The sequence below is a fragment of the Mustelus asterias genome, chromosome 21 (genome assembly GCF_964213995.1).
Source record: "Mustelus asterias chromosome 21, sMusAst1.hap1.1, whole genome shotgun sequence".
Taxonomy (NCBI): Eukaryota; Metazoa; Chordata; class Chondrichthyes; order Carcharhiniformes; family Triakidae; genus Mustelus; species Mustelus asterias.
Window position 1 is genome coordinate 19,538,692 of NC_135821.1, and position 19,135 is coordinate 19,557,826.

The following is a 19,135-nucleotide window of genomic DNA, read 5'->3' on the forward strand; positions in this document are numbered from 1 at the left end:
CTATTCATTTCCACTTCTGCTTTACGAACACCATCTGAATTCCCTGCCCCTGAGACAGGTTCCCAACTATCCGCAGTCTCGCTCTGTACTGGCACCAGCAAGATGATCATAGAATGAAGCCTTGAAACGAGAAACAAAGAACAATTAGCCCGCGCCGCTCCCTGGTCCAAACTAGACCACTCTTTTGTATCCCTCCATTCCCACTCCGTTCATATAGCTGTCTAGATAAGTCTTAAACGTTCCCAGTGTGTCCGCCTCCACCACCTTGCCCGGCAACACATTCCAGGCCCCCACGACCCTCTGTGTAAAATATGTCCTTCTGATATCTGTGTTAAACCTCCCCCCCTTCACCTTGAACCTATGATCCCTCGTGAACGTCACCACCGACCCGGGGAAAAGCTTCCCACCGTTCACCCTATCTATGCCTTTCATAATTTTATACACCTCTATTAAGTCTCCCCTCATCCTCCGTCTTTCCAAGGAGAACAACCCCAGTTTCCACTTTGGTAGCAATAATAAGAAGGCAGATTATTATTTGAATGGGTGTAAATTGAGAGAGGTGGATACTCAGCGAGACCTTGGAGTCCTTGTGCATCAGTCGCTGAGAGTAAGCGCGCAGGTACAGCAGGCAGTAAAGAAGGCAAATGGTATATTGGTCTTCATAGCGAGAGGATTTGAGTTTCGAGATAGGGATGTTTTGCTGCAATTGTATAGAATCATAGAATCTCTACAGTACAGAAGGAGGCCATTCAACCCATTGAGTCTGCACCGACCACAATCCCACCCAGGCCCTATCCCCGTAACTTCATGTATTTACCCTGCTAATCCCCCCGACACTAAGGGACAATTTATCATGGCCAATCCACCTAACCCACACATCTTTGGATTGTGGGAGGAAACTGGAGCACCCGGAGGAAACCCACGCAGACACAGGGAGAACATGCAGACTCCACACGGACAATGACCCAAACCAGGAATCGAACCTGGGTCCCTGGTGCTGTGAGGCAGCAGTGCTAACCACTGTGCCACCGTGCCGCCCCAGAGTGTTGGTGAAGCCACACCTGGAGTATTGTAGCTTTGGTGTCCTTATCTGTAAATCTCTATGACTCTAATTTAAAAAAAATTATAGCAAGAGTGATGCGCGTCAATAAGCACATGGAATCAAGGCTTCGGTATTGAAGGCTTTAATAAAGTAACAAGGGAACTACTAACACGAATACACCAGTTCAGACTGAAGGGGTCCTGCCGGAGCAGGGGGTCTTATACCCTGCCACCGGAGGCGGGACCCCACTGGAATGTGCCACGATAACTCTCATAACAGGTAAACACCCTAACCCAACAACATAGTACAACCCCCACAGTAATAACACCCTAGCCCAACAGTAACATGGTAACAAACCCCAGTGGTGAACCAACGATGGTTCACCACATTCACCCCTCCTTTAAGAACAAAAGGTGGCGAGGTGGACGAAAAACAGGTCATATAACAGACAATAACAGAAAAGTCACAGGATTCACAAGTCCAGACGGTCTGGAGGACCGCACCAACGCTGCGATCTCCTCAACACCGGTTGCGAAACCGGAGCAGGTGCCGATCTCTTCAACACCGGTTGCGAAAACGGAGCAGGTGCTTGTGGTGGCGCTCTTAAAGTAACGTCTGGCTGTCCCCTCAAGGACTCCCGGGCCGGCCGGCCCTGGTGAGGCGATGGTGCAGGGGATCCTGGAACGTTTGGTGGTAGTGGTGGTGGTGATGATGATGGTGGCGCCGATCTCCGAGTCTCAGGCAAGCTGTACATGGGAGTAAAAGTGTTATGCACTGGTCCCGGTGCTGACCGCGCCACGTCTGGGGAAGTAATGAGGAGTAGTGGATTTGTGACTGGGGGAATAGGAGCGACAGGGGTTGCTACGTCCCCTGCGGGCGCCAGGTCTCTAATGGAGACAGTGTCCTCTTGCCCGTCAGGATATGCCACATAGGCATACTGAGGGTTGGCGTGGAGGAGTTGGACCGGTTCGACCAAGGGGTCGGACATGCGAGCCCTCACATGGCGCCGCAGAAGGACGGGTCCTGGGTACGTCAACCAGGCTGGCAATGAGGTCCCCGAGGACGACTTCCGAGGGAATGAGAACATCCTCTCGTGGGGAGTAGCATTGGTTGCCGTACACAGGAGGGAGCGGATAGCATGGAGCGCATTTGGAAGGACCTCCTGCCAACGGGAGACTGGAAGGCCCCTGGATTTCAGTGCCAGTAGGACAGCCTTCCAGACTGTAGCATTCTCCCTTTCCACCTGTCCGTTACCCCTAGGGTTGTAGCTCGTGGTTCTACTAGAGGCAATCCCGAATGAGAGCAGGAATTGCCTCAAGTCGTTGCTCATGAACGACGAGCCCCTGTCGCTATGAATGTAGCAGGGGTACCCGAGCAGGGTAAAAAGTTCACTGAAAACCTTGATGACGGTGGCAGTTGACGTGTCCGCACAGGGGAAAACAAACGGAAACCGGGAATACTCGTCTATTATATTGAGAAAATAGACATTCCGGTCCGTTGAGGGAAGGGGGCCCTTAAAATCCACACTCAGCCTCTCAAAAGGGCGAGTGGCCTTGACCAATTGTGCCCGGTCTGGTCGATAAAAGTGTGGTTTGCATTCTGCGCAAATCCGACAGCTTCTAGTTACTGACCTGACATCCTCCACCGAGTAGGGCAGGTTGCGGGCTTTGATGAAGTGGTAGAGTCTGGTGACTCCAGGATGACACAGATCATTGTGGAGAGCCTTCAAGCGGTCCTCCTGCATGATGGCGCATGTTCCGCGCGAGAGGGCATCCGAGGGCTCATTGAGCTTCCCTGGACGATACATAATATCGTAATTATAGGTGGAGAGCTCAATTCTCCACCGCAAGATCTTATCGTTCTTGATCTTGCCCCTCTGCGTGTTACTGAACATAAACGCCACGGATCGTTGATCCGTGATCAGGGTGAACCGCTTACCTGCCAGGTAATGGCGCCAGTGTCTGACTGCCTCCACAATGGCCTGAGCCTCCTTTTCCACCGCTGAGTGCCGAATTTCTGGGCCTTGAAGGGTGCGGGAAAAGAACGCGACGGGCCTGCCTGCCTGGTTTAGTGTGGCGGCTAGGGCGAAGTCAGATGCATCACTCTCCACCTGGAAAGGGATGGATTCATCCACCGCGTGCATCGTGGCTTTCGAGATGTCGCTCTTCAAAACCTTGAAGGCCAATTGGGCCTCCGGCGTAAGTGGGAAGGTCGTGGACTTAATGAGCGGACGAGCTTTGTCCGCGTAGTTGGGGACCCACTGTGCATAATATGAAAAGAACCCGAGGCATCTCCTCAGTGCCTTCGTGCTAGCGGGCAAGGGAAGTTCAGTGAGTGGGCGCATACGGTCTGGATCAGGGCCAATGACCCCGTTTTCCACCACGTATCCGAGGATGGCTAACCTACGCGTACGGAATACGCACTTCTCCCTGTTATAGGTCAGATTCAGGCGAGATGCAGTGCGCAGAAAGTGTTGGAGATTCGTGTCGTGGTCCTGCTGGTCATGGCCGCAGATGGTGACGTTATCCAGGTACGGGAAGGTAGCCCGCAACCCGTTCTGGTCCACCATTCGGTCCATAGCACGCTGGAAGACCGAGACCCCATTGGTGACACCAAATGGAACCCTGAGGAATTGGTATAGACGACCATCCGCCTCAAAAGCCGTATATTGTCGGTCCTCTGGGCGGATGGGGAGTTGATGGTAGGCGGACTTAAGGTCTATGGTAGAAAACACTCGGTACTGCGCAATCTGATTGACCATATCAGAAATGCGCGGGAGAGGATACGCATCCAGCTGCGTGTATCTATTAATGGTCTGGCTATAGTCGATGACCATCCGAGGTTTGTTCCCGCTTTTGACTACCACGACCTGCGCTCTCCACGGACTAGCACTGGCCTGTATGATCCCTTCCTTGAGGAGCCGCTGAACCTCAGATCTAATAAAGATCCGGTCCTCAGCGCTGTAACGCCTACTTTTAGTAGTGATGGGCTTGCAGCCAGGTACCAGATTTTTAAAAAGGGATGGTGTCGTGATCTTCAGGGTGGATAAATTGCACGCGGGGCGCTTTGGGCAATTTGGAGGCTGCGGCTGATTCCCTACTGCCAGTGAAGGGAGTGGCCCACCGTACTGTAGGATCACACTCTTCATGTGGACCATAAAGTTTAGTCCGAGGAGAATTGGCGCGCAAAGGTGAGGTAGCACAAGGAGCCTGTATTGCTCGTAAACTGTGCCCTGTACCTCAAGAGTTACCATACATCGTCCTTGGATCGGTACAGACCGGGACTGTGATGCCATGGAAATTGTCTGTTTGGCAGGGAGAACCCGGAGTCCACACCTTTTAGCAGTTTCAGGGTGTATGAAACTTTCGGTGCTCCCACTGTCAAACAGACAATTCACAGTTCTGCCACTAACCTTTACCTCCATCATAGAATGTTCCAGTCTGTAATGCCTGGTCTGATCCAGAGAGATCGACGCCACCGTTGGCCCCTGGGCGTCACTGCATGCTGCCGATGTGGATGCTGAGGACCCCTGCATGGTCGCTGCTGCATGCTGCCGATGTGGATGCTGAGGACCCCTGCTGGTCGCTCCTAGTCGTCGTGGACCATGATGGCCGCCCCCATGGATCGCACGTGGGCGAGGGCGCCAAGCGCAGCGACTCCTGGTGGTCTTCCTCCTCCTCTGTCTGCCACGATGGCGCCGTCCTGAGATCGCACGTGGTCGGACCTCGTGGGTACTGCGACGCCGAAAGAGCTGGTCTCCGTTCTGGAGGGTTACAAGCTGCACTGCCGTTTTTAGGTTTGGACCTGCAGACTTTGCCGTAGTGGCCTTTTTTACCGCACTGGCTGCAGATTGCCGTTCTTGCCGGACACTGTTGCCGTGGATGCTTGGCCCCTCCACAAAAATAGCATCGCTGGCCACCTGGAGCTGCCGCCGTCGTCGAATCGGTCTGGGAGCGCGGGTTCGCGGGGCGAGGAGGGAGCAGAGCTTGCTCCAACCACGTTGACTGCACGTGGTCCTCGGGGTACAGCGCCAAGCTCTTCGACGCCGCCTCCAACCTCACGGCCATCCCCATTGCCTGGGTCAAGTTGAGTTTCCCCTTTTCTAGCAATTTAAGCCTGATGTACGAGGACCCTACCCCTGCTACGAACGCGTCTCAGGCGAGGTCGTACATATACTGCTCGGCGGAGACGTCCTTACAGTCGCAACCCCTGGCAAGCTGCAGGAGCTCATTGGCATAATCCTCTATGGTTTCGCCCGACTGCCGACGTCGTGTAGCGAGGAGGTAACGAGCATGTATCTCGTTGGGTGGCATAATGTACCTATTCTTTAGGAGCTCGACGGCACCCTGGTAAGTGGGAGCTGCACGAATGGCTAGGTAAATCGTGTCGCTTACCCTCGCGTGGAGGACCTGGAGTCTATCACTGTCCGTAGTGATAGCTACAGAGGCTGCCAGGTAGTCCTCAAAGCACTTCCACCAATGGTCGAATGTGTTAGCTGCACCGACCGCACGTGGGTCCAGTGTCAGACGATCCGGTTTTAGGATCTGTTCCATACTCTCTGTTTTTTTTTCTTCTTGTTGCACAGTTGTGAGTTTTCTGTTTACTTTATTAAATTGATGCGCGTCAATAAGCACATGGAATCAAGGCTTCGGTATTGAAGGCTTTAATAAAGTAACAAGGGAACTACTAACACGAATACACCAGTTCAGACTGAAGGGGTCCTGCCGGAGCAGGGGGTCTTATACCCTGCCACCGGAGGCGGGACCCCACTGGAATGTGCCACGATAACTCTCATAACAGGTAAACACCCTAACCCAACAACATAGTACAACCCCCACAGTAATAACACCCTAGCCCAACAGTAACATGGTAACAAACCCCAGTGGTGAACCAACGATGGTTCACCACAAAGAGCGAGACTATCGCTACTATTGGCAGCACAGTGGTTAGCACTGCTGCTTCACAGCGCCAGGGACCCAGACTCTGAGGAAGGATGTTCTTGTTATAGAGGGAGTGCAGTGAAGGTTTACCAGGCTGATTCCTGGGATGGCAGGTCTGTCATATGAGGAGAGACTAAGTCGATTAGGATTATATTCACTGGAGTTTAGAAGAGTGAGAGGGGATCTCATAGAAACTTATAAAATTCTAACAGGATTAGACAGGGTAGATTCAGAAAGAATGTTCCCGATGGTGGGGGAGTCCAGAACTAGGGGTCATAGTTTGAGGATAAGGGGTAAACCTTCTAGAACTGAAGTGAGGAGAAATTTCTTCACCCAGAGGGTGGTGAATGTGTGGAATTCACTCCCACAGAAAGTAGTTGAGGCCAAAACATTGTCTGATTTCAAGAAGGAATGAGATATAGCTCTTGGGGCTAAAGGGATCGAGGGATATGGAGGGGAAGGGGGGATCAGGATATTGAATTTGATGATCAGTCATGGTCAAAATGAATGGTGGAGCAGGCTTGAAGGGCCGAATGGCCTACTCCTGCTTCTAGTTTCTATGTATCTCGAGGGAGATAGAAGAAGTATCACTGGTGCCCTAGCCGTTATTAATCTCTCTAAAGAAACAGATGATCTGGTCATTATCACATCGCTGTTTGTGGGATTTAGCTACCGCGTTTAACACTGGCGGAAGAGTACATCAAAGAGTCATAAGAACATAAGAACATAAGAAATAGGAGCAGGAGTAGGCCATCTAGCCCCTCGAGCCTGCCCCGCCATTCAATAAGATCATGGCTGATCTGACGTGGATCAGTACCACTTACCCGCCTGATCCCCATAACCCTTAATTCCCTTACCGATCAGGAATCCATCCATCCGCGCTTTAAACATATTCAGCGAGGTAGCCTCCACCACCTCAGTGGGCAGAGAATTCCAGAGATTCACCACCCTCTGGGAGAAGAAGTTCCTCCTCAACTCTGTCTTAAACCGACCCCCCTTTATTTTGAGGCTGTGTCCTCTAGTTTTAACTTCCTTACTAAGTAGAAAGAATCTCTCCGCCTCCACCCTATCCAGCCCCCGCATTATCTTATAAGTCTCCATAAGATCCCCCCTCATCCTTCTAAACTCCAACGAGTACAAACCCAATTTCCTCAGCCTCTCCTCATAATCCAAACCCCTCATCTCCGGTACCAACCTGGTGAACCTTCTCTGCACTCCCTCCAATGCCAATATATCCTTCCTCATATAAGGGGACCAATACTGCACACAGTATTCCAGCTGCGCTCACCAATGCCCTGTACAGGTGCATCAAGACATCCCTGCTTTTATATTTTATCCCCTTCGCAATATAGGCCAACATCCCATTTGCCTTCTTGATCACCTGTTGTACCTGCAGACTGGGCTTTTGCGTCTCATGCACAAGGACCCCCAGGTCCCTTTGCACGGTAGCATGTTTTAATTTGTTTCCATTGAGATAGTAATCCCATTTGTTATTATTTCCTCCAAAGTGTATAACCTCGCATTTATCAACTTTATACTCCATTTGCCATATCCTCGCCCACTCACTCAGCCTGTCCAAATCTCTCTGCAGATCTTCTCCGTCCTTCACACGATTCACTTTTCCACTTATCTTTGTGTCGTCTGCAAACTTCGTTACCCTACACTCCGTCCCCTCCTCCAGATCATCTATATAAATGGTAAATAGTTGCGGCCCGAGTACCGATCCCTGCGGCACGCCACTAGTTACCTTCCTCCAACCGGAAAAACACCCATTTATTCCGACTCTTTGCTTCCTGTCGGATAGCCAGTCCCCAATCCACTTTAACACACTACCCCCAACTCCGTGTGCCCTAATCTTCTTCAGCAGCCTTTTATGGGGCACCTTATCAAACGCCTTTTGGAAATCCAAAAACACCGCATCCACCGGTTCTCCTCCATCAACCGCCCTAGTCACATCTTCATAAAAATCCAACATGTTCGTCAAGCACGACTTTCCCCTCATGAATCCATGCTGCGTCTGATTGATCGAACCATTTCTATCCAGATGCCCTGCTATCTCCTCTTTAATAATGGATTCCAGCATTTTCCCTACTACAGACGTTAAGCTGACCGGCCTATAGTTACCCGCCTTTTGTCTCCTTCCTTTTTTAAACAGCGGCGTAACATTAGCCGGTTTCCAATCAACCAGCACTACCCCAGAATGCAACGAGTTTTGATAAATAATCACTAACGCATCCACTATTACCTCTGACATTTCTTTCAATACCCTGGGATGCATTCCATCCGGACCCGGGGACTTGTCCACCTTCAGTCCCATTAGTCTACCCAGCACTGCCTCTCTGGTAACATTAATTGTATTAAGTATTTCTCCTGCTGCCAACCCTCTATCGTTAATATTTGGCAAACTATTTGTGTCCTCCACCGTGAAGACCGACACAAAAAACTTATTTAAAGACTCAGCCATATCCTCATTTCCCACTATTAACTCCCCCCTCTCGTCCTCCAAGGGTCCAACATTCACTCTAGCCACTCTATTCCTTTTTATATATTTATAAAAACTTTTACTATCATTTTTTATATTAATTGCTAGCCTAGCTTCATAGTCTATCCTTCCTTTCTTTATCGCTTTCTTAGTCTCTCTTTGTTGTTTCTTAAATTTTTCCCAATCACTTGTTTCTCCACTATTTTTGGCCACTCTGTACGCAGCTGTTTTTATCATGAATAGCGCTGTATAAATACAAGTCTTTTTATGTTGAAAGGTGCTTTTTAAATGAAATTAATTGGTTGTTTTTGGATTGCAGGGACTGGCAGTAAAACTCTTTGAATTTCCCTGCACTGACTTTGCCGTCCGGGCTGAGGGAGCCAAGTATTTGGGAAATATATTGATGTGAGTGTTTGTCGAGGAGTCTGTGTTTGCCAGCGAGTGTGCGCGCTCAGGGAAGCACAAACACTGAAGGTCATTTCAACTGACGTGAAATTAATTTCCCAGCTTATTCCTGCTCAGCAGTGCGGGGCCGGCCTGCCGTGACGGGGAGCCACTTGTCAGCTTGTAACTGGAGGAATGTGTCTGCTTTCCAAAGGCTGAGTGCAGAGATTTGGGAAACAGTCAGAGAGAGACCCACCCTCATCATTTCAGAGAATTCCTAGCACCGGAACAGGCCATTCAGCACATCTAGCCCATACTGGTGTTTATGTTCCACACGAGTCCCCCTCCCCGCGCCCCCCCCCTTCATCACATGGAATCCCCATGTGATAGTAGTAGAAATTACTACTATCACATTCCTTCATCAGCCGGAGAGTTGAGTTTAAAAATTGGCAAGTCATGTTGCAGCTTTATAGAACCTTAGTTAGGCCGCACTTGGAATATAGTGTTCAATTCTGGTCGCCACATTACCAGAAGGATGTGGAGGCTTTGGAGAGGGTACAGAGAAGATTTACCAGGATGTTGCCTGGTAGGGAGGGCATTAGCTATGAGGAGAAGTTGGAGAAACTTGGTTTGTTCTCACTGGAGCGACGCAGGTTGAGGCGACCTGATAGAAGTCTACAGAATCTGCAGAAGAGGCCATTTGGCCCATCCAGACTGCACTGACTCTCTGACAGAGTATCTCACCCAGGCCCTTTTCCTTCACTCTATCCCCATAACCCCACACATTTACCATGGTCAATACGCCCAACCGGCACATCTTTCGGACTGTGGGAGGAAATCGGAAAGTCTGAGTTCACGTACCAACCGACTCAAGAACAGTTTCTTCCCTGCTGCCATCAGACTTTTGGATGGACCTACCTTATACTAAATTGATTTTTCTCTACACCCTAGCTGTGACTGTAACACTACATTCTGCACTCTCTCCTTTCCTTCTCCCCTATGTACTCTATGAACGGTATGCCTTGTCTGTTTAGTGCAAGAAACAATATTTTACTACTTTAAATGTGACAATAACAAATCAAATTCGTGATTTATTTTGTGTATTACAAATACATTATTACAAAGCAATTACAAATATTCAAAGTACGAATATAAAAGATACATTACCAATGGCTAACCCCATCCATTTCTCAATAACCTACAATCATTACCTCCTATTTAGGAAGGGTTCATTGTCGGTTATAGTTTACCAGAGCATTGCCCTCTAAATACTCCTCAATTTACAAATCTACAAACATTGGTACAACACAGCAAACTGTACACAACAAAGATACACATTGAAGCATATCCGCTGCCCTCCAGGGCACTAAATCAAATTAGGGATGGACAAGAAATATCCAATGGTGCCCACATCCCATGAATTGAAGGACAAAAATGGACTGATCCAGTCAGGGAAGAGGGATGCACGCTCACCGCTGACACTGTTGTAGGCTAACCCAGGCAGCTGGTTTCCCACATGGAGATATAGAGTCATAGAGGTTTACAGCAAGGAAACAGGCCCTTCGGCCCAACTTGTCCATGCCGCCCTTTTTTGTTTAAAACCCCGAAACTAATCCCAATTGCCCGCGTTTGGCCCATGTCCCTCTATACCCATTGCACCCATGTAACTATCTAAATGCTTTTTAAAAGATAAAATTGTACCCGCCTCTACTACTACCTCTGGCAGCTTGTTCCAGACACTCACCACCCTCTGTGTGAAGAAATTGCCCCTCTGGACACTTTTGTATCTCTCCCCTCTCACCTTAAACCTATGCCCTCTAGTTTTTAGACTCCCCTACCTTTGGGAAGATATTGACTATCTACCTTGTCTATGCCCCTCATTATTTTATAGACCTCTATAAGGTCACCCCACAGCCTCCTACGCTCCAGAGAAAAAAGTCCCAGTCTATTCAGCCTCTCCATCAAGTCCCGGTAGCACCCTAGTAAATCTTCTCTGCACTCTTTCTAGTTTAATAATATCCTTTCTATAATAGGGTGACCAGAATTGCACACGGTATTCCAAGTGTGGCCTTACCAATGTCTTGTACAACTTCAACAAGACGTCCCAACTCCTGTATTCAATGTTCTGACCGATGAAACCAAGCATGCTGAATGCCTTCTTCACTACTCTGTCCACCTGTGACTCCACTTTCAAGGAGCTATGAACATGTATCCCTAGATCTCTTTGTTCTGTAACTCTCCCCAACGCCCTATCATTAACTGAGTAAGTCCTGCCCTGGTTCAATCTACCAAAATGCATCACCTTGCATTTGTCTAAATTAAACTCCATCTGCTATTCGTCAGCCCACTGGCCCAATTGATCAAGATCCCGTTGCAATTGGAGATAACTTTCTTCACTGTCCCCTATGCCACCAATCTTGGTGTCATCTGCAAACTTACTAACCATGCCTCCTATATTCTCATCCAAATCATTAATATAAATATCTCTCCAATTGGCACATGCCCTGCAGGGGAGATTCACAACTGATCTCAGATCACTTCAACATCTCATCTCCAAGGAGTGTCTTCAGATCAGTTCCCCTTCCTGAACAAGCCGTGGCCTGAGACAGTTTTGAAATTATTACTATCACATTCCTTCATCGGCCGGGGCATTGAGTTTAAAAATTGGCAAGTCATGTTGCAGCTTTATAGAACCTTAGTTAGGCCGCACTTGGAATATAGTCTTCAATTCTGGTCGCCACACTACCAGAAGGATGTGGAGGCTTTGGAGAGGGTACAGAAAAGATTTACCAGGATGTTGCCTGGTATGGAGGGCATCAGCTATGAGGAGAGGTTGGAGAAACTTGGTTTGTTCTCACTGGAACGACGGAGGTTGAGGGGCGACCTGATAGAAGTCTATAGGATTATGAGAGGCATGGACAGAGTGGATAGTCAGAAGCTTTTTCCCAGGGTGGAAGAGTCTACTACTCGGGGACATAGGTTTAAGGTGCGAGGGGCAAGGTTTAAAGATGTACGGGGCAAGTTTTTTTACACAGAGGGTGGTGGGTGCCTGGAACTCGCTGCCGGGGGAGGTAGTGGAAGCGGATACGATAGTGACTTTTAAGGGGCGTCTGGACAAATACATGAATAGGATGGGAATGGAGGGATATGGTCTCCGGAAGGGTAGGGGGTTTTAGTTCAGTCAGGCAGCATGGTTGGTGCAGGCTTGGAGGGCCGAAGGGCCTGTTCCTGTGCTGTAATTTTCTTTGTTCTTTGTTCTTATTCCAGGAAATGATTTCTGCTCTCTGTTTGACGTGGCCCTGTTCACTTTGATTGACAGCCGCAGATGCCCACACACTGAGGGAATGTTCTGGGATTAACTGATCTTTGTGTGGAATGAAAGACAAGGATGAAGACAGATGCGCGATTCTCCATCTCCCTGCCTGACCTCAGGAAGAAATTTACAGCCAATGAGATTCATTCAGCGTGTCGCCGCTGTTGTAACGTAGGGAGAGACGATGGTATTGTCTCTGGACTGGCGACCCAGAGGCCCAGGCTAATGCTCTGAGGACACGGGTTCAAATCCCACCATGGCCGCTGGTGGAATTTAAATTCAATTAATAAATCTGGAATTGAAAGCTAGTCTCAGTAATCTTGCTCTCATTGAACATAGCACATTGAAAAGCTACAGCACAAACAGGCCCTTCGGCCCACAAGTTGCACCAAACATGTCCCTACCTACTAGACTTACCTATAACCCTCTATCTTACTAACTTCCATGAACTTATCCAAAAGTCTCTTAGAACATAGAACATAGAACAGTACAGCACAGAACAGGCCCTACGGCCCACAATGTTGTGCCGAGCTTTATCTGAAACCAAGATCAAGCTATCCCACTCCCTATCATCCTGGTGTGCTCCATGTGCCTATCCAATAACCGCTTAAATGTTCCTAAAGTGTCTGACTCCACTATCACTGCAGGCAGTCCATTCCACACCCCAACCACTCTCTGAGTAAAGAACCTACCTCGGACATCCTTCCTATATCTCCCACCACGAACCTTATAGTTATGCCCCCTTGTAATAGCTCCATCCACCCGAGGAAATAGTCCTTGAACGTTCACTCTATCTATCCCCTTCATCATTTTATAAACCTCTATTAAGTCTCCCCTCAACCTCCTCCGCTCCAGAGAGAACAGCCCTAGCTCCCTCAACCTTTCCTCATAAGACCTACCCTCCAAACCAGGCAGCATCCTGGTAAATCTCCTCTGCACTCTTCCCAGCGCTTCCACATCCTTCTTATAGTGAGGTGACCAGAACTGCACACAATATTCCAAATGTGGTCTCACCAAGGTCCTGTACAGTTGCAGCATAACCCCACGGCTCTTAAACTCCAACCCCCTGTTAATAAAAGCTAACACACTATAGGCCTTCTTCACTGCTCTATCCACTTGAGTGGCAACCTTCAGAGATCTCTTTAAAAATTCTATCGAATCTGCCTCCACCACCACTACCGGCAGCTGATTCCACGCACCCACCACCCTCTGAGTGAAAAACTTACCCCTAACATCTCCTCTGTACCTACTCCCCAGCACCCTAAACCTGTGGCCTCTTGTGGCAACCATTTCAGCCCTGGGTAAAAGCCTCTGAGAATCCACTCTATCAACACCTCTCAACATCTTATACACCTCTATCAGGTCACCTCTCATCCTTCGCCTCTCTAAGGAGAAAAGACCTAGCTCTCTCAACCTATCCTCATAAGGCATGCCACCCAATCCAGGCAATATCCTTGAAAATCTCCTCTGCACCCGTTCTATGGCTTCCACATCCTTTCTGTAATGAGGCGACCAGAATTGGGCACAGTACTCCAGGTGGGGTCTGACCAGGGTCCTATACAGCTGCAGCATTATCTCCCGATTTCTAAACTCATTAAGATTGGTTGTCATGCAAACCCGCCTGGTTCACTAATGTCCCTTTAGGGAAGGAAATCTGCCGTCCTTACCCGGTCTGGCCTACATGTGACTCCAGAGCCACAGCAATGTGGTTGGATCTCAACTGTCCTCTGAAATGGCCCAGCTAGACTCTCAGTTCAAGGGCAATTAGGGATGGGCATCAAGGGAAGCCCACCCACGTCCCGTGAAAGATGGCAGCCAATTTGTGCACAGCAAGCACCCACAAACAATAAGGTGATAATGATCAGCCATTGTATTTGCTTCATGGTTGAGAGATAAATATTGGCCAGGGAGAACTTGCTCTGCATTAATATAGTGTACCCAGCTGAGAGACACCATGCCTGGGCAGTGCAGCACTCCCCCAGGAGGGTTCACCTGGATCCTGTGTCTCAGGCTGCCAAGGGCGAGAGCTGAACCAATAAGACACCCGACCCTGAGGTGAGCGTGAGACGTACAGAGCCACAGCTGAATCCCGGCCATTCAGTTTCAATTCTCTGAGGTTTGCTAGGCAGACTCTCTGATGCAAAGTCACGGAATTGTTTGATGAATGGTTACATCGCAGAAGGAGGCCATCCTGCCCATCGTGTCTGTGCTGGCTCTCCTGAGGAGAATGACAATTCCCTGCCACCTCCTCCCAGTAACTCTGCATGTTCCTCCAGATACTGATCCTAACCACTCGCTGTGTGAATCTGTCTCCACCACACTGTCAGACAGTACATTCCAGATCCTAACCACTCGCTGTGTGAATCTGTCTCCACCACACTCTCAGACAGTACATTCCAGATCCTAACCACTCGCTGTGTGAATCTGTCTCCACCACACTCTCAGACAGTACATTCCAGATCCTAACCATTCGCTGTGTGAATCTGTCTCCACCACACTCTCAGAGAGTACATTCCAGATCCTAACCACTCGCTGTGTGAAGCTGTCTCCACCACACTCTCAGAGAGTACATTCCAGATCCTAACCACTCGCTGTGTGAAGCTGTCTCCACCACACTCTCAGAGAGTACATTCCAGATCCTAACCACTCGCTGTGTGAATCTGTCTCCACCACACTCTCAGACAGTGCATTCCAGATCCTAACCACTCGCTGTGTGAACCTGTCTCCACCACACTCTCAGACAGTACATTCCAGATCCTCGCCACTCGCTGTGTGAACCTGTCTCCACCACACTCTCAGACAGTGCATTCCAGATCCTCGCCACTCGCTGTGTGAACCTGTCTCCACCACACTCTCAGACAGTGCATTCCAGATCCTCGCCACTCGCTGTGTGAACCTGTCTCCACCACACTCTCAGACAGTACATTCCAGATCCTCGCCACTCGCTGTGTGAACCTGTCTCCACCACACTCTCAGACAGTACATTCCCGATCCTAACCACTCGCTGTGTGAACCTGTCTCCACCACACTCTCAGACAGTACATTCCAGATCCTCGCCACTCGCTGTGTGAACCTGTCTCCACCACACTCTCAGACAGTACATTCCAGATCCTCGCCACTCGCTGTGTGAACCTGTCTCCACCACACTCTCAGACAGTACATTGCAGATATTCACCACTCGCTGTGTGAACCTGTCTCCACCACACTCTCAGACAGTACATTCCAGATCCTCGCCACTCGCTGTGTGAACCTGTCTCCACCACACTCTCAGACAGTACATTCCAGATCCTCGCCACTCGCTGTGTGAACCTGTCTCCACCACACTCTCAGACAGTACATTCCAGATCCTCGCCACTCGCTGTGTGAACCTGTCTCCACCACACTCTCAGACAGTACATTGCAGATATTCACCACTCGCTGTGTGAACCTGTCTCCACCACACTCTCAGACAGTACATTCCAGATCCTCACCACTCGCTGTGTGAACCTGTCTCCACCACACTCTCAGACAGTACATTCCAGATCCTCGCCACTCGCTGTGTGAACCTGTCTCCACCACACTCTCAGACAGTACATTCCAGATCCTCGCCACTCGCTGTGTGAACCTGTCTCCACCACACTCTCAGACAGTACATTCCAGATCCTCGCCACTCGCTGTGTGAACCTGTCTCCACCACACTCTCAGACAGTACATTCCAGATCCTCGCCACTCGCTGTGTGAACCTGTCTCCACCACACTCTCAGACAGTACATTCCAGATCCTCGCCACTCGCTGTGTGAACCTGTCTCCACCACACTCTCAGACAGTACATTGCAGATATTCACCACTCGCTGTGTGAACCTGTCTCCACCACACTCTCAGACAGTACATTCCAGATCCTCACCACTCGCTGTGTGAACCTGTCTCCACCACACTCTCAGACAGTACATTCCAGATCCTCACCACTCGCTGTGTGAACCTGTTTCTGCTCGTGTTGCTTCTTTTGCCAATTACCCTTCGATCTTTCTGCCAATGGGAACTGTCATTCTCTATCCACTCTATCCCGACCCCTCCTGATTTTGAATCCCTCGATCAATTTTCCTCTCTGCCCTGTCTACTCTACTCTAGGCGGAACAACTTGTCCAATCTCTCCACATCAGCACAGGAAATGATGGAGACGGGGGGTGGATTGAGAATGAACTGCACCGTGCCTCGGCACAGGGCCCTGACCAATGGGGGAGCCCCGTGCCAGCCAGTGCACTGGGCAGCCAATCAGAGCCTGATTACTCCGCACTTGTCGATAGGCTGGTTTTAACGTCCCGCTCACGGCAGAGTGATTCACAGAAACATCAAACCAGACTCTGATTGGTGAGTGTGAAAGAGCGGGAAAGTGCTGCTCTGAGCCGCACGGACGGTTAACTGGAGGCCCGCACAGGAAGATTGAAGAGAGGCGACTCAGTGAGGAGGCCCAGGCGGCCGAGGGTTTACCCTTTCCACGGAAGGTGAGCGGGTTTGTGAGTTGAGTCGGGGCTGAGGGCAGCAACAGCAAAGCCTCAAGGCACCAAAATCAAGTCTTAGCCACAAGGAGACGACGAGTGAGACATAAGGTGGCCGTGAAGACCCCAGGCCAACAGAGTCTGTGAGTGTGTGAGGGGGGGCGGGGGGGGGGGGTGGTGAGAGACTGTGAGGGGGTGGGGAAGAGTGTGAGGTGAGACTGTGGGGGGCGCGGGGGAGAGACTGTGAGGGGGTGGGGGATGGGGGGTGAGAGTGTGAGGGGAGACGGTGAGGGGGAGAGACTTTGAGAGGATGGGGGTGGGGGGAGAGAGTGTGAGGGGGTGAGGGGAGACTGTGGGGGGGAAGAGACTATGAGGGGGTGGGGGGAAGAGTGTGAGAGTGTGGAGGGAGGAGAATGTATGAGGAAAGACTGAGAGAGTTGGGGAAGAGTGTAAGGCTGTAGGGGAGACAGTGAGGGGGTGGGGATGGGGGCAAGAGTGTGAAGGTGTGGGGGAGACTGAGGGTGTGGAGGAGAGTGTGTGATGGGTTGGGGGGAGGAGAGTGTGAGGGGGTGGGGAGACTGTGAGGGAGTGGGTTTAGGGGAAGAGTGCGAGGGTGTGGGGGGGAGGAGAGTGTGTGAGGGTGGGGGAGAGTGTGTGAGGGTGGGGGAGAGTGTGTGAGGGTGAGGGAGAGTGTGAGGGCTGGGTTGAATTCTGGAGGGAGGGAGAGTTTATGAGTTGGGGAATGAGCGGGGTTTAGTCATGGCAAGAGAGCTCGAAGCTGTGGTTTGCTCTTTTTGCTCCATGTGGGAGGCCGGGCGGCATGGTAGCACAATGGTTAGCACTGCTGCTTCACAGCTCCAGGGACCTGGGTTCGATTCCTGGCTTGGGTCACAGTCTGTGTGGAGTTTGCACATTCTCCTCGTGTCTGCGTGGGTTTCCTCCGGGTGCTCCGGTTTCCTCCCACAGTCCAAAGATGTGCGGGTTAGGTTGATTGGCCATGCTAAAAATTGCCCGTTAGAGTCCTGAGATGCGTAGGTTAGAGGGATTAGTGGGTAAATATGTAGGGATATGGGGGTAGGGCCTGGGTGGGATTGTGGTTGGTGCAGACTCGATGGGCCGAATGGCCTCTTTCTGTACTGTAGGGTTTCTATGATTCTATGATTTCCAGTGCCCAAGGCCAGCACGTGAGCAGGATGTGCGTCCAGCTGCAGTTCTAGAAAGCCTGCGTTTTGGAGCTGGAACGGCAGCGACTGTGGAACAGTGTGGAGCATCCGCAAGTCTGAGAGCATTGTATGAATAGCACGTTTGGGGGGGGGGGGAGGGGTTGGGGTTGGGGGGGGGGGGGGAGGGGTAGGGGTTGGGGTTGGGTGGGGGGTTGGGGTTGGGGGGGGGGGGTTGGGGTTGGGGGGGGGGGGTCACACCGCAGCTGAAGGGACCTGAGGAAGGAAGGGAATGGGTGATCACCAGGCAGTCCAAGAGATGAGATTTCCAGGCCTGAGTGGTTTTTACCGTAAATTTGTGCTGAATTTTAGCAGCGTTGTGGCTCCACAGACAGACTTGCTGAAGAAGCGTCGCAAATTCCAGTGGTTGTCAACAGGCATTTGATGTCCTGGAGGCTGTGTTAACCACTGCCACTGTGCTGGCCACGCCAAATTATAGGTCAGGTGACAGGAGCTCTCTTGTTTTCGGTTTTAAGCTGAGAAGGGGGTGGACATCAGACTGAAAGCAGTGTTTCTCGCTCCCTCTCCCGGGCACTGGAAATTCTGCTGGCTAACTGGAAGCAAGGCAGTAGAAAAAAAAACCCGCTGTTGGTGGTTGGCTAAAGTCTCTCTCCCCGGTATTTTGGGAAGTTGTTCTGACTCCAAGCTTGTCCGTGTGTGCGTCAAGAAAACCGCAGCATCCAACCAAAGGACTAAGTATCACGTGAGCATTTGTATTTTCTGTGCTAAACCTGTGGCGAGGGTTTAGTATAGGGACATTTTGTATAGGGCGGCACGGTGGCACAGTAGGTTAGCACTGCTGCCTCACAGCGCCAGGGACCCGGGTTCAATTCCGGGCTTGGGTCACTGTGTAGAGTTTGCGTGGGTTTCCTCCGGGTGCTCCGGTTTCCTCCTACATTCCGAAAAACATGCTGGTTAGGGTGCATTGACCCGAACAGGTGCCGGAGTGTGGCGACTAGGGGAATTTCACAGTAACTTCATTGCAGTGTTAATTACCTGTGACCTAATAATCTTTAACTTTTTTTGTTTGATTGGAACATTTCCTATATTCAATGAGGGTTATACAATATCATGGTTGCTTTTTTTTATAATTGTAAAGGTTATTGTTAATTTTCTTTCTATACATGTTAACTGGATTCTTAAATAAACCTTGTTTGATTAAAGCTCCCTAGTGGGTCATTTGAATCGTACCTGAAGTGAAGCATCTCATGCTCACCCGAGCCAAATTCAAAGTGCAAAATTCCAGGCGGATAGTATAGAGTTTCTGATCTCAAATAAA

General features: G+C 50.2%; 1 protein-coding gene across 2 annotated transcripts in view; it reads left to right on the forward strand.

The window, feature by feature from the left end:
* tefa (TEF transcription factor, PAR bZIP family member a) overlaps positions 1-12,468 on the forward strand; it is a 62,180-nt gene extending 49,712 nt beyond the window's left edge. Inside the window, exons 5-6 of one of the 2 annotated variants that reach the window (XR_013500404.1) lie at positions 8,784-8,869; positions 12,116-12,468. Coding sequence is in view for 1 of the 2 variants with exons in the window: in XM_078237610.1 (XP_078093736.1) it covers positions 12,116-12,122 (7 nt within the window). In the remaining variant the exon portion in view is untranslated. The remainder of the gene's footprint in view (positions 1-8,783; positions 8,870-12,115) is intronic. The other variant, XM_078237610.1, reaches the window with a different exon arrangement.
* The last annotated feature ends 6,667 nt before the right edge of the window (positions 12,469-19,135 follow it).